The following is a 17,095-nucleotide window of genomic DNA, read 5'->3' as shown; positions in this document are numbered from 1 at the left end:
AATTTTCCTAGCCAGCCCTCAGCTCTTCTGCAACTCCTGGGTGAAATTCTCCCCCAAAGCAGAGCAGCCCCGTGCAGTGGCTCTGGGTGCCGGTGCTCATTTCATGGTGCACTGGTGCTGCTTTCACTAAAGGTTTTGTGAAACCTACCCCTCAGCTGCAACCATAATTTCTGAGTTTTCTAGACTGGCAACAGAAGAAAGGACATTAAATAACCCAGCCTGAGAAACCAGAAAGCAAAGCAGGGAGCCCCTGGTATCTGTATTTTATCTGATTGTTTTCCACTCTTTCCAAAATACTGAAGAAGGTAACTAAAGGTCTTTGAATCTTATGATTGGAGAAGCTTTCATTTGATCTGTTGGAATTTGGAAAACCCAGATTTTCCTAAATGGTGTTAGAACAATGCTGATCCTTGGGGGGCTTCAAATTCATCATCCAGGTACCTTATGCCACCCCCCAGTCTCTGCCACCTTTTTCTGACTTCCAACCCTTCTCGTCTGAAGCTGAGACCTTTGTTTGTCTCTTTGGCATCTTTCATGGCACCTGGAAAATAATTAGAGACTGTGGCTCTTCAAGATACCGAGAGGGAGGGTTCATGCATGGTTCCAGTTGGGTTTGGCAGTGCCAGCCTGGTGCCACCTCACCCCAGCCAGTGCCCCAGTGGGACTTATCCTCACCATGACTTCACTGAAAAGCTGTTAATTTCCTTTCTGATCTTTTCCTCCTCCCTTTTCTTGCAGGAAAGAGTAAAAATCCTTAAATAACCCATAATTTGGAATGTAACCTGGGATTGTGGTGGCCATTGTTCCCCTGTCCCTGTCAGAGGATGGAAGTGGCACCCCGTGGAGCCAGAGCCATGGCCGTGTTCCTGCCCTGACCCCGGGCTGCTGCCTGAGTTATTGTTTCCTTCCCAAGGCTTTCCTGGGAAGATGATCCCATGATGGAGGCTGAGGCAGGAGTTCTGCTACGGCTGTGAAGGGCTGGAAGGAGAATGAGCCAGAGCACTGATTCTGGGGGAAAATTCCCTGATGTTTGCAGGTCTCAAGAAACAACAACCCAAATGTCTGCAGTGAATGGTGCTGGAGGCTCCAGGACATCTTTCTGTGCTGATGATCCCAGATGATGGGGGATGGTCCCTGGAGTGCCAGGAGGGGGTTGAGCACTTCCAGTGCACATATACCCAGCGAGGGACCTGTCACACCTTTTGTTAACTCTGCTCAGAGCCATTTGGCAGCTGCTGGGGCTGTGGCCACCAGGGAGGACCCAGAGCCTGAGCAGGCTGCTATAAACCAGCTAAACTACAACCAGGAGATCTGATAGCAAATCAGTCCCTATCTATCTGCTGCTGGAGTGGCGAGAGATAAATCACTCCAGGGACATAAACTCAACCTCAGCCAAGGATTCCTTTTCAGAGGGAAACAATTCACTGGCTCACACGCTCACTGAATGTTTTCTTCTGAAGGCAGCAGAAAAAAAAATCCACACTATTTTAAGAATGTGCTGCTCATGTTCATCCTGCTGTCCTGAGTGCTGGCCCGTCAGCAGCTCTCCTCACGCAGGTTTTTCCCCTACCAGCCTGAATCCAGCAAGATCTGATCCTGCTCCTCTCACCTGGAGGTGTAAGGGGTCGATATTAAGCTGTGCAATCACACAAGTGCCAGATGCAGAGTTCCTCACCTCTGGCTGTCATACAAAGCAATTTTTGCCTGGACACAGAGGTAGATGCAGTCAGGAGGGAGAAGGCAGTAGCTTTATTTTAGGAATAGCACATGGGCATTGGGTAGAGACTGAGGCATTAATATACATAGTCTCATTATCAAATAATACAACCATATGTCAGAAGTTCTGGTTCTTTGAAAATAGTCACATATAAATACCAAAGGGAGGTCTAACTACTTTGGAAAGTTACAACATGTAGCAAAACCTATATACAGCATTTTCACATTTGTAACAACAGTTTCAAAAGAACCTCCGGTGGTTTAAATACTGAATTTTATTTTTTTTTTTTAGAAAAAAAATTAATTAATGGAATGCATTGTGCAACATCCAAACTGGAAAGAGGAGCTGGGAGAGCATCGCCCCTCACCACAGCAGAGGGGAGGCAGGGACAGATGGGGCCTCTGGGAACACAATGCTAGAAACTACCTGGCACTTAAAGCTGGGTGAACTGAGAACACTTGTGAAGACACACGTCACTGTCTACTGTCTTTAAAAAAAAAAAAAAAAAAGAAACACTGAAAACTGAAGATCTGATGGCTGTAAGGTCTCCCAGCAATGACACAGCAGTTGGTGATCCTGCAGGGAGCAGGGGCTGTGCTGGGAGCTGGTGCTCTCCTGGGCCAGGGCTTGCTGAGCACTTCCATGGGCAGGGGGCTGGAGCCTGGTGGGTTGGAAAGGCAAGGGAGGCTTTTTGCAGGGGGTGATGCCTCTCAGGGTCACCACACTGCAGGTTTGCTGCTGCCCAGAGGCACATCCACCAAGCCTGGGATGCTGCCCTCCCAGGGGATGTGTCCCAGGGAATGAAATCACCTAAATACCAAGCAGCTGCCTGCAGGGGTTCCTGGGGCTCCCTCCTAATGCAGCTCTTGCAGGGCTCCAGCCCTTAGGAAGGAATGGAGGAGGGCAGGGAGGTTTTTCTGGTCTCTGCCCTCCCTCAGAGGTGGCACTCAGGACTGCAGAGGACTCCCACTGATTTTTGGGCTACCAGGAGCTCTGCACTTTCCAAGGAGGCACTGAGATGCTCAGGGATTTATGTCTCCTGGCAAATTAAAATCAGTCTAAGTGCTGATGGAAGATGTCCAAGACCTGTCAGTCTCTGCCACACCTTTCAGCAAAGCTGAGGCCTGGGAAAGACTCCGAGCTTCCCTTCCTCTCCAGCACGGCTGGATAGAGCCAGACTGGATCCATGTTGGAGATGACACAGGCAGAAGGGTTCTGCAAGGTCACGTTGCTTTCCAGTGCCAGCCCGTGGCAATGCCTGGGGATGAAACCCTCATGCTGGAGATGGAGAGAGCTGAGAAAGCTTGTCAAGAGCAGGGGGGGTCTCTTTACCTTCTTGCCCCTGTGCCTCCTCCCCCCTCATCCATCCACCATCACCCACGGTGCCTTTGCAGTGTCCAAACTGCCCCGACCCCTCTGCCCGTAGTTCTGCTTGGTGTTTGCAGGTGACAGCAGCCTATTTACAACCAGACTCGATGGGAGCAAATTGCACTTTGTTGGCTATCAAGTGTTGGAGCTGGGATTGCTGCAGAGCCCTCACCAGGCCAGGGGCGAGGTCATCCTGGGGCTGCGCTGGTTCTCACCACCCTGCACATCACTGAGTGCCCGCTGCAGGAAAGAGCAAAGAGCAGGAGCTGAGGATCAGCAGAAGGGACATTTCAATGCTATTGCCACTGCAGACTTAATTCTGCCCTGGCTGCCTGCTGGTCAAGCCCTGGAAGCACAGTGCTCCAGAATAAGGTAAGGTAAGAGAACTCATGTCTGACCACCCTTCCTTCTCCTTCCCCACAAAACCCCTCAGGGTCACTCTGAGAACCACCAAATCTGACTTTTACATTGGGTCTCAGAATTTAGGTTCCTGCCCTGTTGGGTTTCTTTTTTTTTTTTTTTTTTTTTTTTTTAATTTTTTTTTTAGACAGTTTAAAAGTTCTTAAACATCTCTCTGATGTTAACCAAGAATACCAGAGCATGGCAACAGCTGCTTTACTCCCCATGGGGCTTGGATTATCACCCTCACCTCTGCCTCCCACCCCACCCAGCCAGCTGGCACCTTGGAAACTTTGCCCTTTGCAGGCCCCCAGGCAGATGTGCTCATGGAAATCCCACCTGGCTCCCGTGCAAGGAAAACCCTTCAATGACCTCCAACAGCAGAGCCCTCGCTGCCTGGCTCTGAAAAGTGCAACTCACCTCAAACTTGCTCATAAACTCAGCAAAAATGCCGAAGAAGGCTTCAGAAGTTGTCATTTTGGAGTCTTCCCCAAAGAAGGACAACACCTTGCTGAATTCTTCCATGGCTTTGTGCTGCAGGTCATCCAGGGAGCGCATGGCAGGCTGGGCACTCTCCAGGAAGCTCTGAGGGAAATGGTTTAAGGGAAAAAGTGCCACAGGGGCTGGAACAGCCCAGAGCCACTGCTGCTGGGCTCCATCACAGCTCTCAATAAGGACAAGCATGCAAAGGGAGCCTGCTGGCCTGCTCTGGGGGCACCTGAGGAGCTGTCTGGCTTTGGTGCATGGGTTTCTGCCAGGCAGAACCAGTGGGCATCACCCAGCTGCTCCCCATGCTGGCTGAGGGTGAGTGGAGGGGGGGATCCCACCCAGGCTCAGCAGGGGCTGAGATGCTGTAATAATTTCCTTTCCCAACAGCAGGCACAGATAAAACCCCAGGTTTCACCCCAGGGCAGAAGTGCCCTCACACAAGGATACAGTCATCACAACTGCAAATCTGTCCTCTGGGGTGGCTGGCATGTTGTGGCAGGCCATCTGAATGTCACTGACAGTGGTGTGCAGGTCCTTCAGGTCAGCTGTCAGTGTCCTCTGGTTCACTGCACAAGGAAAAAAAGAAGAACAGGGGAGTTGGGGTTGGCTTCTTTCCTGCAGCAAAGTGAGGGCTACAAGGCTGTGGGTCAGGCTGAGCTCCACGGCTCTTCACAACCTGTCCAGGGCATCCATGGAAAACCAGCAGCTGCTGCTGTGTTTTTTGGGCCAAGAGATGTCAAGAACTTCTATAGGAGCCTGAAATGTGCCAAGTGCAAGGAGCGTGTAGGGCTCACTGCAGGATGGATCCACCTGACTTGGGAAGGGGGCAGAGGGACCGTGCAGGAAGGTCAGACAAGGAGTAAAATCCAGGCTGCCCTCTGAGGCATCTCTTGGAAGCACAAGGGCGGGAGTGAGAAGCAGACTCCTTGCTGTCTTGGGCAGCCTCAGCTCTTCTCCAGGCAAGGCAGGAGGTGACCAGCAGTGTCTAGGGGGCTGCTGTGGCCCTGTCTCCCTGTGTGACATGAAGCTGGGCAGCCCTGCAGGGCAATGGTCTGGAAGGGGGAATGGGGTGAGAGGAGCTGGGGCAGCAGGGAACCCTCAGTGACAGGAGGGTTATTTAACAGACCAGATATGAAGCCCATCTGGGAAAGCTGCAGCTACAGAGCTTCCTCAAGGGGAAATCGACAGCTCCGGGACTGAGTTTTCTCCTTTATCTATCCACCATAGCACTAATTCCCAAGGGAATTCCTCACAAAGAGGGGACGATGTGCACAGAGACTGCAGCCCACGCTGTGGATGCAGCCAGCCTGTTGTGCCACCCCCAGATGGGTGACAGCCCCACTGCTGGGGGGAATTTGCATTTTTTTTACTGCAACCAACAGTGGTATGATCCTCACTCCTCATGGCATACCTGTGGCTGGACTGTGACCTCATCCTGTGCAGGGTGTTGTACACTCTGTACCACACGTGTCTGCAGGCAGTAATGGTGCTGTGGAGGCTGGGCTCCAGGGTGGAAGGAGGCAGTGCCTGGGTGCAGCAGAGCAGCTCCTGGCACTTCCCTCTTCCCTGCCTCATTTGCACTTCCGTGATACCTCTCAACTTGGAGACTACTTTTTCCAGCCAGAAAGATGGTTTGGGGCAGGGAATGAAGCCTTGCCTAGAAACTCCCATGTGTGGCAGTGTGGGATGGACAGGACCTCCCGTGTCACCAAGCTCATCCCTTCCTAGCCCCAACCTCCTGCTCAGGACCATTCCTCACTTGTTCAGGATGCCATCCTGCTTGTGCCAACCCTGTGCAGCCCACACAGTACTCCAGACCAGTACAAAACCAAGAGACAGAGCAAGGAGGCTCAGAGCTTGCAGATGCTCCTGTTCCTTTACCTTTGGCAGCGTGCGGCACCGTAGGAAGATCCTTGGCAAAGCCCAGGAGCTCTGGGAAGTGTTGGCTGAGAGATTTGGCAAGAATGTGGAGGAAGGTGGATTTCCCATCAACGGTCTTGGTGGTGTTCAGCTGCAGCAAAGCAAAGCAAAGCAAGTGAGGATTTTGCTGAGCATGGGGGCTCCTCTGCTCGGCTCAGCCTGTGCTCACGTGCGTGGCAGTTCTCAGCCATGCTCTGTGGATTAATGTTTAAATAGGACACTTAATGTTTACACAGCAGCTATGAAGATGCCAGGCAATGCTATCACCCTGTCCCCCACCCCTCAGGAGTGCTGTAGTGACCCACATGGGACAGAGCCCTTTGTTTTCTGTCTGTGGGCTCCGGCCAGCCTCACACAGACGTGCAGGTCCCATGTCCCAGCACCCTGAAGGACACAACCGCCACGAGAGCTTCTCCAGTGTCCTCCCTGTGCATCAACCCACCCACCCAGCAGCCCCTGATCCTGCGCCCAAGAGCCTTGTATGAGGACAGGGACAATAAACCAGCACCTGGAGCTCCTGGCATTGGTGCCTCCTGCACAGGAACCAGTGTGCTTCACCTTACCTCGGTGAGGAAGTTGATTTTAAAGCCTGTGGTTCTGCTGGTTTTGGGCTGCCCATTGTTCAGATAATTTCCCATTGCCAGCACAAACTGCAAAGAAAAACCTCTGTGAATGGCTGGCCAGGGACCTCAGGCACATCCCAGCACTTTTGGGTCAAAACTGTCCCATCGCTTGTGGGTCACAGGCACCTAGCAGTGACATGGCAGGAGCAGAGGTAAAAATCCTCCCTCTGTCTGCAGGGTGGTGAGGAAGAACAGGGGGGTGTGCTAAGGGTCCCCCCCTGTACATGTGTTTATAGCGATCATTAATAAAACCCTCCAGAATGCTCCAACTCCTTCTGCTGCAGCTTTGCAGCCTTGGGGGCACAGCAGGACCCCAACTTTGGCCCACCCAAGTCCTGACATCCCTCTTGGAGCCTGGGGAGGAGCACGGACCCCACAACTGCTCGGATTTCAGCCTGAATTCCTGCTCACCACCACTAATGTACAACCAGCTCTTATCCCTCAAGCACTTAAGTGTTGGGGGGTCACTGGCCAGGAGCCCCTCAGGAGATTCCATCCCTCATCTGGAAATGCATTTATCACACCTTGTCCTCTTTTATCCCACCTGCCTTTTTTTAAAAGCAAACCTGCTTTATTAACATTAGTTTGGGACAGAAGGTCTCAGTCAGGTCAAGGAGCATCTGCAGTGGGATTCGTTCTGTCCTGTGAGTGCCACAGCCCCTCTGCCAGGCACAGCCTGTCCCCAGGTCCCCAAAGGCACCTCCTCAGAGGGACAGGCAGCATGCAAAGGAACAACCCCTCTGGGCTCTGCTGGGTGGGTTTCAGGCTCCAGCTCTGGGTGGGTGTGGGGCCCTCTGCCCTCCTGTGTCCTCCCTGCCCATGCCAGCAGGGGATGGACCCTGGCAAAGTGGGACCTGAGGGGCTGCAGGGCAGAGCAGTGGGGATGGAGCTGAGCTCCTGCTGCCTGCAGGTGGTGGTGGGTGCTTCCCTGGGTGCTGGGGGCCCCCGGTGGCTCTGAGCTGCAGAAAGGACTGTTCTGACCTCCAAGATCTTAGCAAGTTTCTTGCTGCTTTTCAGCTCCAGAGAGGCCTTGCAGATGCACTCGTAGCTGGCCTTGATCTCCTCCGTCTTCTCCTGCAAAGTGGTCTTAAAGTGCAGGCTGCGCAGGCGGATCTTGTACTCTGGCACTGAGAGCATCTGAGAGCAAAGGGAGGAGAAAGCCATGGGGGTCACCATTCACCACAACCCCTCCCTCCCGGGGTCTTTCCCAGCACATTTCCCTCTAGTTGAAAACCGCTCAGTTGGAGATGAAAAAAAAAAAAAAAAAAAAAAAAAAAAAAAAAAAAAAAAAGAAAAGAAAAAGAGAAACCACTTGCTCTGTGCAAGTGACACAGTGGCACAGTGGGGCAGCTGGGAGGGCTCCTGCCCAGCCCCACGAGTGACTTTGGCAGCAGCAAGTCTGTCAGAGCTGGGCAAAGTCATTCTGACTGTGGAGTGAAGGTTGTGCTGTGAAACAGCCTCTGTGGGAGCTGCCAGACAGCTCAGGCATCACCCCCAGCATCACTCACCAGCAGTCCCTCTGACCAGAGCCACCAGTTCTTCCCAGACCCGTGTCCTGCTGGCTGCTCCTCTGTGCACCTTCCTCCCCCCCCATCTCCTTGCGGGACATCCCCAGGACACTGTGCAGACCTCCTGGCTCCCAGGGCACATCCCAGCCCGCCGGTACCTGCAGCACGAACTGGTCGGGCTCGCTGAGCTTGGCCGGGTTCTCTTTGTAGCTCTGGAAGCGCTGCACCTCCTCCCCGTCGGGCGCGTAGAGCAGGAGCTGCTTGATGTGGGACGGCTCCAGGCGGTCTGTCTCCATCGTCATCAGGATCTGCCGCAGCTCCATGTGCGAGAGCTTCAGGTGGGCGATCAGGATGGCTGAGGAAAGAGGGACCCGTCACCTGGGGGGGGAGGAGGAGGACCAGCCCCCCGGGGCTGTGCTGGGGGCTTGGCAGGATGTTGGGGATAGGAGGGGGAAGTCCACGGCTCTACGGTGTGAGTGGATGTGGACTTCTCCAGCTGGCACAGGGTCAACCCTGGGGCGAGGAAGGGTTTTCCACTCCCTGAGGCCCTGCAGAGACTGCACAAGGATTCTGAGGAGCTGCTCTGGTCCTGCAGGCCCCCCAGGGGTTGGGATCATCGGGCTTGTAAATCACCAGCACTGCAAACCATCCCTCCTCCTCCTCTCCCACCCCCCCCCTACAGCCGGGAGACCCCAGCAGGTAGGGTCCCTCCCAGCCTCCCACCCTCCTTCCCCCTCAGGAGCACCTCCTGCAGGAGCAGGGTGCTGGGCACAGGGGCCCACACACCCTCACCTTCCCCTCCCCAGCTCCCCAGGCCACATCCCATTTCTGCCCTCTGCCCAGGGCTGCAGGAACAGCCCAGAGCAGCAGAGCTGTGCTGGGGTCCTGCTCATGGGATGGTGCTCATGAAGCCTCCTTCCTTTTACCTTTCCAGTTCTATAACATCCCCGGTCCCACCTTTGGGCCAGTTTTGAGGGGAGGTTCTCTGTGGTGTTCACTTACATGTGTTGTAGGCCTTTTTGTGGGACAAAATTTCAACCACGTCTTTCTTTTTAAAGTTTTCAGGCATGAGAGTTGGCTCTGGAAGAGAAACTGAAAGATTTAATCGTGGGTAAGGACAGGTTCAGCCGTCTCCAGCAGGGGAAAAAAAAAAAAAAACAAGTGCCCTGCAAACAGTGAAACCACGAATGAAAGAGGAGAAGTGATGCTGTGCACACAGCAATGGCTCGGGGAATCCTTGAATCCAGCGATTCAAAGATCTCCTCAATGGAGGACTCTGTTGGAGCTGAAAAAAGTAAAACGAGAGGTGAAACACACAGAAAACCCCAGAAACATCTCTCAGAATGGACAGCCCCTGAGAAGAATCCCCTTTCATCCCACTTCCACCACCAGTCCCATCCGTGCCTGCCCGCTGGAGCTGAGGTCTACCCATGCTGCAGGCAGGAGGAGGAGCAGAGGCTCTGCACAAATCCTGCCAGGGTTTGGTGCAGGTCTGAGCTTCTGCTGTGCTGCACACCAGGGCTCTGGTGGCACTGGGGGGGGGGAGCTGGCACCCCAGCATTCCTGGTGGGATGGGGATGGCTGGGCAGGCATTGAACCCTGAGCACAGTGAGCTGAGTTTCACTGCCCTGATGGACCAAAAATGCGGAGAGAGAGCAGATAATGGCAGGGAAGAAAATTAAGGGAGATAACGAGGTGATCTCCAGCTTAATGATCTGCTGTGCCACCAGCCAAAGCATCCTGAGCATGAGGGGGTTCTGTGCCACGGGTGATGTCAGCACCAGGCATTGCCATGCTGCCCACCCAGCCCCATTCCTCACTGTGCCCCAGGCTCTGGCTAGTGCCAGGACCTGCTCTGGGATGCAGGCACTTACTTGCAGGCTTCTGTGTACCAAAGTGCAGCTCCAGATCGAGGTATTTGACCATATCACTCAGCTTGTCATAATCTGAGTCTTCTCCGAGCTGCAGGAGGAGGAAGAGTCAGGATCCTGGCAAAGGGACAGCCCCACACTGCCCACCCCATGCTGAGCCACCCTCCTGCCACCCCACCCTGAGCTCTGCATCCCCAGAAAAAACCAGGAGAGGCTGATGGCCCCGTCCTGTAACTGCAGACACCACAAAGCCTCTGCAGAAACCACAGCCTGGTGAACCATTCACCTCTGGGGAGGCAGTTTCTACACCAAACCCATCTAGTGGGACCCGTTCTCATCTCAGAAGAAGGGAGGAAGCCTGAAGATTCCCCTTATCAGCATTTCTGTGCTCCCTGCAGCTGGGGGCACAGTCCTGTGGGTTCACTTTTAGCTCCTGATCAGCTGGAATCCTACAGAGCATGAGTGCAACTTGGGCACAGTTGCTTGTCTGAAGGACAAAGTGGGAATTCCAGAAACTTTGGGATTTTTTTTTTTTTTTTTTGAATACAAGAAAACCACTGTGAAGAAGCATCATGTTCTCTGGAGTGCTGGGGAGAGGGACCTGCAGGGTTTCAAGTGCCTGCTATGAGGTGGATCTGGAAGATGATCCCACAGCTTCCCACCTGCTGCTCAGGGCATGAAGAACCCATCACATCTGAACATCATCAGAAGAGACAGAGGGTGGAAATGAAACCCTGGGGAGGCAGCTGCTCCCTACAGGGACCTGAATCCACCTCCAAAGTTCTGCATCACTTCAAGTCCATGATACCAAAGGATTATCACATCTGGTCTCACTTCTCACCCACTTTCCCCCTCTAGCATCCTCCCCATCCTTCTTTCAACCATCCTCCCAGTTCCCTGCTGATACAACCTCCCACAGCTGCAGAACGTGGCTGGAGGCACCTCCTGCCTACACCAACCCACAGACAGCCCCAAAGCGAGCTCTCCCCAGGATGCTGCAGCCAGATCCAGCATTTCAGATGCTTTCCACAGCCTCTCCTCATCCCGGCAGTGTTAGTCCAAGCACATAAGAGGGTGACAAGGAACAGGAGACTTTCTGTGACACGGCATCTCCAGAGCTCATTCCCTTGGCCAAGATATTGAATGTGTGGTCCAAAAAGAGGCCAGGTGGTGATGTTCCAGGGAGAGAACCAGCTCAAGGTCCTCAGATGGTGGTTTGGACCCTCACCCCCCCCTTTTCCCCTCTCCTGGGCCGTACCTGCCCCCAGATGGTCCCTTCCGAGTTCTCCACCTGCTCCCACCTCAGCCTCTTGACACTCATGTGGTTGGATTCACTCCTGCGGTGCAACAGCCCCCGGTGCAGGGGGGGTGCACAGGGCACCGGGGGGGGCGGGGGTGGGGGTGGGGGGGGTGGGATGGGGTGCAGGTGGCTGACGAGGGATTTGGGGGCAGGGGCTGCGCTGGCCTTGGCGGCCTCTGCCTTGGTGGGGATGGTCTGGGGGTCATGGAACATGGGGGGAGGCGGGGGAGGGGGGCTGAGGGGCGGGGGGGGGATGTGGTCAGAGAGTGTGGAGTATGTCAGGGAGCTGCCCTCGTCACTGCTGCTGATGTACTCGCTGCTGCTGACGTCGTTGGTGACGTAGCTGCCCTGGTCGTCGTGGAAACTCATCTGGGAGAGAGACAGAAGAAAGGCTGAAGGTGGCACTTCACCCTCCACCCACCCATCCCTCTCCCCCCTCTGCCACCCACCCCAGGAGGTGTCCCCATAGGCTCCGCACCCATCCCGGTGCCGCGGGGGCTGCTCCATGGATGCTCCACCCCCAGGACAGCCGGAGACCTGCACCCGGCCGGCCCGGTGCCCACCTCCTCGTAGTCATTCTCAGGGGTGAGGAAATCATCCACGATGGTGACCCTGTGTCCCAGCTGCTCGCTGAGGGCATCCAGGAACCTGTCGGTGTCGCGGCTGCGCGGGGGCCTGGAGAAGGTGAAGAGTTTCTTCCGTCGTGACAGGGGGCTGAGAGAGTATTCCCGGTGCTTAGGGGACGGGGCTGGGCTGCTGTCCAGGCTGACGTAGGGATTGGACTCGGTGCTGGTCGGGGAGGCCACGGTGCTGTGCAGGCGGTAGTAGCACTGCTGGGAGCCCAGAGGGTCACTGGGCCAGGAAATCGCCTTTCCTGGCTTCCGAGCACCTGCGGGACACAGCACTGCTGCCCGGGGAGTCCTGCAGCCCCCGGCACCCCGCGGGATGTCACACGAGTTAAGGGGAGGAGAGAACCCCGGGGCACTGCCCCATCCCCTCCCCGCTGCAGCTCCCGGGTGGCCCCGTCTGTCAAGGGGCACCAAGAGGAAGGTGTCTGCTCCTCCACCTGCCTGGCCAGCACCTGAGCCCCCCCGGAGTGCCCCTCTCCCGCGGGGTGGTACCTGCAGGGTGTGGGGGGGATGCTCTGTGCCGGGCAGTGCTGCTCCTCTTGCCAGCAAAGCTGCCGAGCAGGCGGTTCTCCAGCTCTGCATAGACAGCTGACATCTGGGAGGAAAAGGACAAAGAGCTGCTGGTGGTGGCCAGCTCCAGATGTGTCCCATGGAGTGCCCAGAGGGCTGGGATGTCCTGGGGACGGGACAGACACCGTGCACCCACCAGCTGCCCGGGCTTTGCTGTTTAAAAGAGATTTTTCACCTCAACCCAAGGCTCCTCTCCCTTTTCTGAAGCTCCCCAGGAGCCTCTCACTCATGGGCTGCTGGCAGACAGCAACCTCAGTAAAGGTGACTGTGGGGGTGATGTGACCTCAGAATGGAGCTCTGGGGCAGGGATGTTGGCAGCCACCAGCAGGTATTATCTGCACACACATCCTTCCCCATTTCCTTTCTCCTGCTTTCCTGCACTAGCAGGAGGGACTCCAACCACCCATCCACCCACCCTCCCTGCGAAGGATGTGTTGGCAGAGCACTCCCCGGGGTGCCTGTCCCTCCCCAGCCCCACCAGGTCGCACCATTTTGGGGTTGGGTGTCTCTGGAAGGGATGTGCCATCCCCAGCCTGTCTCTCCCCAGGGATCAGCCGAACAGGGACCTCTACGGTGTCACTCTGACCTGTAGGGAAGGAAGAGACAAAGCAGTCAGGAGCCCACCCTTGTGCTTCTGCCCCCTTGGTTCTTGACTGGCCTGACCCATCAAGGTTCCCCTAGTCTCTGGTGGGCCATGGAGCCCAGGCATACAGCAAAACACCAGGAGCTCACACCTGAACCAAACGGGACCTCTGTGCCCAGACACCAGCACCTGATGGCAACAAAGAAAGAAGAGTCCAGGCCAGAGCCAGCTGTCTGTGATGAGAACAGGCCCTGGAGTGGGGCTTTCCTTAGGAATAGGAGGTGCAGCCCCCCTGCACATCACCACCCTCTGCAGGACTGAGGAACACTGTCTGTTCTGCTTTTTATAAAGAAATGGTTTGTGCAGGGAGGAGCACAAACCCGGGGTGGGATCCAGAGCCTGCTCAGGCTTGGTTTAAGCTCAGCACAAGAGGTCATGGGATGCTCTGCTCTTCCCACAGGGCAGCTGGGGACAAGGCTGCTGCCCACAGCTGGCAAACATCTGCTGGGGTGAGCAGCTTCCCTCCAGCCCAGGCATCTGTCACCCACTCTCGGGGCTGTAGTCACTGCCAGGGCTGCTCCTCAGAGGATCTTCCCCCAGGAAATGTCTCAGTGATGACTGCTCCAGCAGCAGCCCTGCTCACAGCTGAGGAGCCCCACGGTGCCAGGGAAGGGTTCTGGGACGGTGGGATGGAGCTGCGCCTCTGTAGCTGGTGGTGGGGGGGACATCGTGGTGAGGAGGTCATGGTCAGGAGCTGTAAGTGCAGTTCAGGTGCCCTTTGCAGCCAGCTGAAGGCAAGGGAGGGACAGGCAAGAAGCCTTCTCCTGCCATCTGGGAGGGCAAAGAGCCAAAGGACACAACCAGCAACCTGGGTGCTGTTGGGGAGAGGGTTAGAGATCCAGGGGATGTGGAAGGCCCTGCAGCAGCACCAGGAGAATGGGATTTTTGAAAGAATAGGAAGACATGGGGCTAGTTTCTGAAAAGAAGGAGGGTTGGTGCTGTGAGTATAGTTCATCAAGTCCCAGACTGGCACTGAACCATGATCTCCTTCACACGGATTCCACAAATACTGCTGTGAATTTGATGGTGTCCAAGAAAGGTCACAAGGAAGATTAAAAACAGTGCACCCCGGAGGAAGGACTCAGACCAGCAGCATTACTTCACATCTGGGATTGGAAAAAACACTCAGCCTCACTCCAAGCAGCTTCTTCAAGGAACTGCCTGTTTCAGCTGCTTCTGAAAACACGAGCTCCCAGCCCAACCTCTGCTGGCTCTGTGTTGACCTTGCACCTTTCCCCATTGTCAGGGGGGGGACAGGAATTCAGCTTGGGCAGTGCAGAGGCAGAGCACAGCCCCGGCCACGGGACCCAGCTCCCTCCTCCCTGTGTCAGGAGCCCCTGAGCATCCCCCTGACCCACCTGCTGCCCCACCTTCCTCGGGGCAGGGCGTTCGGAGGCTTCCCCGGCACAAGGATGCCCCGCGGACCGAGCTGCGGTACCGATCCTCTGCTTCTGGCTCAGCTGCAGCAGAGAACAAAAACTGGTGAGGCACAGTCCCCACAGCTCCCCCATCCCTCCTGGCCACAACACGGGGCTCCACGAGACCCCTGGGACTGGCGGCTGCTCCCTGACCCCCTCACCCCGTGCATGGCTCTGCTGGCACTTTTTCCCCCACCCCCGGCTCACCCCATCCTCACGCTGGCCCCGGGGAGTAGGGTTAGGAGAGGGATGGGTGCCCAGAATCAGGACATGCAATTGCTCTTTCAGCCAGGATTGGCATCCAGCAGCTCATGGTGCAGGTGGAACCCCAGCCCTGAGCTGGGCTGGTCCAGCAGAACCCCCGGGGCAACTTTTCTGCCCTCAAGGGGCAAGATGGGAGCAGGAGCAGCACTGAGGTGCTGCCTGGCAGAACCACGTTGCCTGATGGGTTGTGCAGGCAACAGCTCAGAGAGGCTCAGACTTGCAGCAGAATGGAGATTCCAGAGCACAGTCTGAGAGCCCAGCAGAGACAGACACACATCAGAGATCAACACTGAGCTGAGCAGCAGCCCAGGGGAAGGACTAACTCAGAGATCTCTGACCATCATGCTTCCACGCATGGACACAGACATCAGGCACCAGTGCAACCAGAACTTCACCTGGTCAGAGCTTGCCCCTTTCACCTGAGAAGCTGAAAGGAGCCAAGGACCATCCTGTGAACAGGGACAAGAGCCCCAGACAGCCTGGTCCTGGGGGATTTACTCCTCTGACAGCTGCTGGGAACAACTTTGTGTTCCTGAAATGTAGTTGCAAACTGCAAATTGTGTTGGCTTCTGAGATCTTCTGGAGTTTGCAGACTAATTTTAGGGTCTAAGTTCTTGGGAATAATACAAGATGTTAGGCCAAGATTCTGCACACACAAAAGCTACAGTACTTAGGTGAGCAAATGCTCAGCAGGTTTCCATGCACATCAGGGACCACGGACCTGGAGCTCTCCTTCCTCACAAGGGCAGAGGCTGTGCTAAAATAACTGTGCTCCTCCAAAAGTCTCTCTACAACTAAGACCTCTTTTTTCCCATGCTGAGTCTAAAACATGGCACCGTGTAAATAGCTTCAAGTAGAAGGCTTTGGATGCACAGATCAAAATATTAAGACATTTCATTCCAGTTTGCCCTCACTTTTCTGCTGCATGACTGCAACCCCCTTTTATCCTTGGCCAACCACAGCTGGTTTTGTGTTGCTCAGCCCTGAGTGATGGTGAGGGGAGAGGAGAACCAAGAGGAGGAGAATCACCCACTGCCCTCCAGAAGGTTTTGGGAGGGCAGCACTGCCAGGGAAGCTGTCCCCACCTCTTCTAACCAGGCAGTACCTGAGCACTGCAGCCATCCCGAGGGACATCACCATCAGGGCTCATTTTGCCTCTCTGGTCTGCACCCTGCTCCTACATCAGTTATTTCCTTTCAGGACTTCCTAACAACCCAAGCAGCTTCCAAAAACCATCGCCTCCAGAGACAACCTCTCCTCTTTGTGCAGACTTTCCTTCCAAAACTGTGTATATCCCTGATGCAGAAAAGGAGACCTCCAGCCTGACATTTAGGGATCAGCCTGATGAGTACCAGGCCCTGGACACTGCCCTGTGCTGCTCCACACCCTGCGTGGCCACTGCCCCTGTGCAGGCAACGTGTGGGCAGAGCCACAGCCACAGTGCTGCCTTCCTGCCCCATCCTGCTCCCAGCACGACGAACCGAGGTCCCCAGGTGGGACACGGCGTGTCCTCGCCGGAGCTTGGGAGCTTTCCTCTCACCTGCCGAGGACTTGTAACCAAGAAACCTGGCAATCTTTTGCTGGCAGTGCTCCTGCTCTTCATACGTCAGCAGCTGGTAGATAAACTGCCAAATGACTTGCTTGGCCGGTGTGTCCAGCACCGGGTACACATCCACAATCAGAGTGTCAATGTTCCTGCAAAACGGGAAAGAGAGGGATGGGCAGCATCCCGGCGGCACGGCCCCACCGCGCTGCTTCCCACGTCCTGGGCTGGGCTGGTCCCTCTGGACCTGTGGCACACGCACCAACAGCACCTCCGAACCTCGGGCACACGCACAGCACCTCCGAACCTCGGGTACAACCACAGCACCTCCGAACCTCGGGCACACGCACAGAACCTCCGAACCTCGGGCACACGCACAGACAGCACCTCCGAACCGCGGGCACACGCACAACACCTCCCGGCAGAGGCTGCGGGAGAGGCACTCAGAGCCTTGGGGGTGGAGTTGGGCAGAGGGAGCTAACGAGGTGAGCAAAGTGGTTTAAAACCTGGGGAGTGAGAAGGGGGGAGGAGCGCCAGGAAGCAAAGAGAAACCCTGGAAAGACCTGAATATTCCCCAGCAGCTGGTAAGCAGGCTCAGGGCGCTGGAGAGGGGGGCTGGGGGTGCAGAGTGGTGAGAGGGCTGCTGAGCACCCCAACCAGGAAGGAGGATCATAGAATCATAGAATGGGCTGGGTTGGAAGGGACCTCAGAGATCATCAAGTCCAACCCTTGATCCACTCCCCCCGTGGTTCCCAGCCCATGGCACTCAGTGCCACATCCAGGCTCTTTGGAAAGATCTCCAGACACGGAGAATCCACTACTTCCCTGGGCAG

At 55.6% G+C, this 17,095-nt stretch overlaps 1 protein-coding gene across 1 annotated transcript in view; it reads right to left on the bottom strand.

The window, feature by feature from the left end:
* Positions 1–3,154: 3,154 nt before the first annotated feature.
* The window catches only part of GRID2IP (Grid2 interacting protein), a 31,279-nt gene continuing 17,338 nt past the window's right edge, over positions 3,155–17,095 (bottom strand). The window contains exons 9-24 of the mRNA XM_030460007.1: positions 16,271–16,414; positions 14,835–14,878; positions 14,396–14,497; positions 12,883–12,980; positions 12,317–12,419; positions 11,759–12,099; positions 11,154–11,564; positions 9,899–9,986; positions 9,027–9,104; positions 8,183–8,379; positions 7,498–7,653; positions 6,457–6,543; positions 5,855–5,984; positions 4,421–4,539; positions 3,905–4,069; positions 3,155–3,325 (exon numbers count right to left, since the gene is read on the bottom strand). Of these exons, the coding sequence (XP_030315867.1) occupies positions 3,254–3,325; positions 3,905–4,069; positions 4,421–4,539; positions 5,855–5,984; positions 6,457–6,543; positions 7,498–7,653; positions 8,183–8,379; positions 9,027–9,104; positions 9,899–9,986; positions 11,154–11,564; positions 11,759–12,099; positions 12,317–12,419; positions 12,883–12,980; positions 14,396–14,497; positions 14,835–14,878; positions 16,271–16,414 (2,335 nt within the window). The 3' untranslated portion in view covers positions 3,155–3,253. The remainder of the gene's footprint in view (positions 3,326–3,904; positions 4,070–4,420; positions 4,540–5,854; positions 5,985–6,456; positions 6,544–7,497; positions 7,654–8,182; positions 8,380–9,026; positions 9,105–9,898; positions 9,987–11,153; positions 11,565–11,758; positions 12,100–12,316; positions 12,420–12,882; positions 12,981–14,395; positions 14,498–14,834; positions 14,879–16,270; positions 16,415–17,095) is intronic.

This window comes from Calypte anna, chromosome 14 (genome assembly GCF_003957555.1).
Source record: "Calypte anna isolate BGI_N300 chromosome 14, bCalAnn1_v1.p, whole genome shotgun sequence".
NCBI classification, from domain to species: Eukaryota; Metazoa; Chordata; class Aves; order Apodiformes; family Trochilidae; genus Calypte; species Calypte anna.
This window is presented reverse-complemented; position numbering and strand designations above follow the sequence as displayed.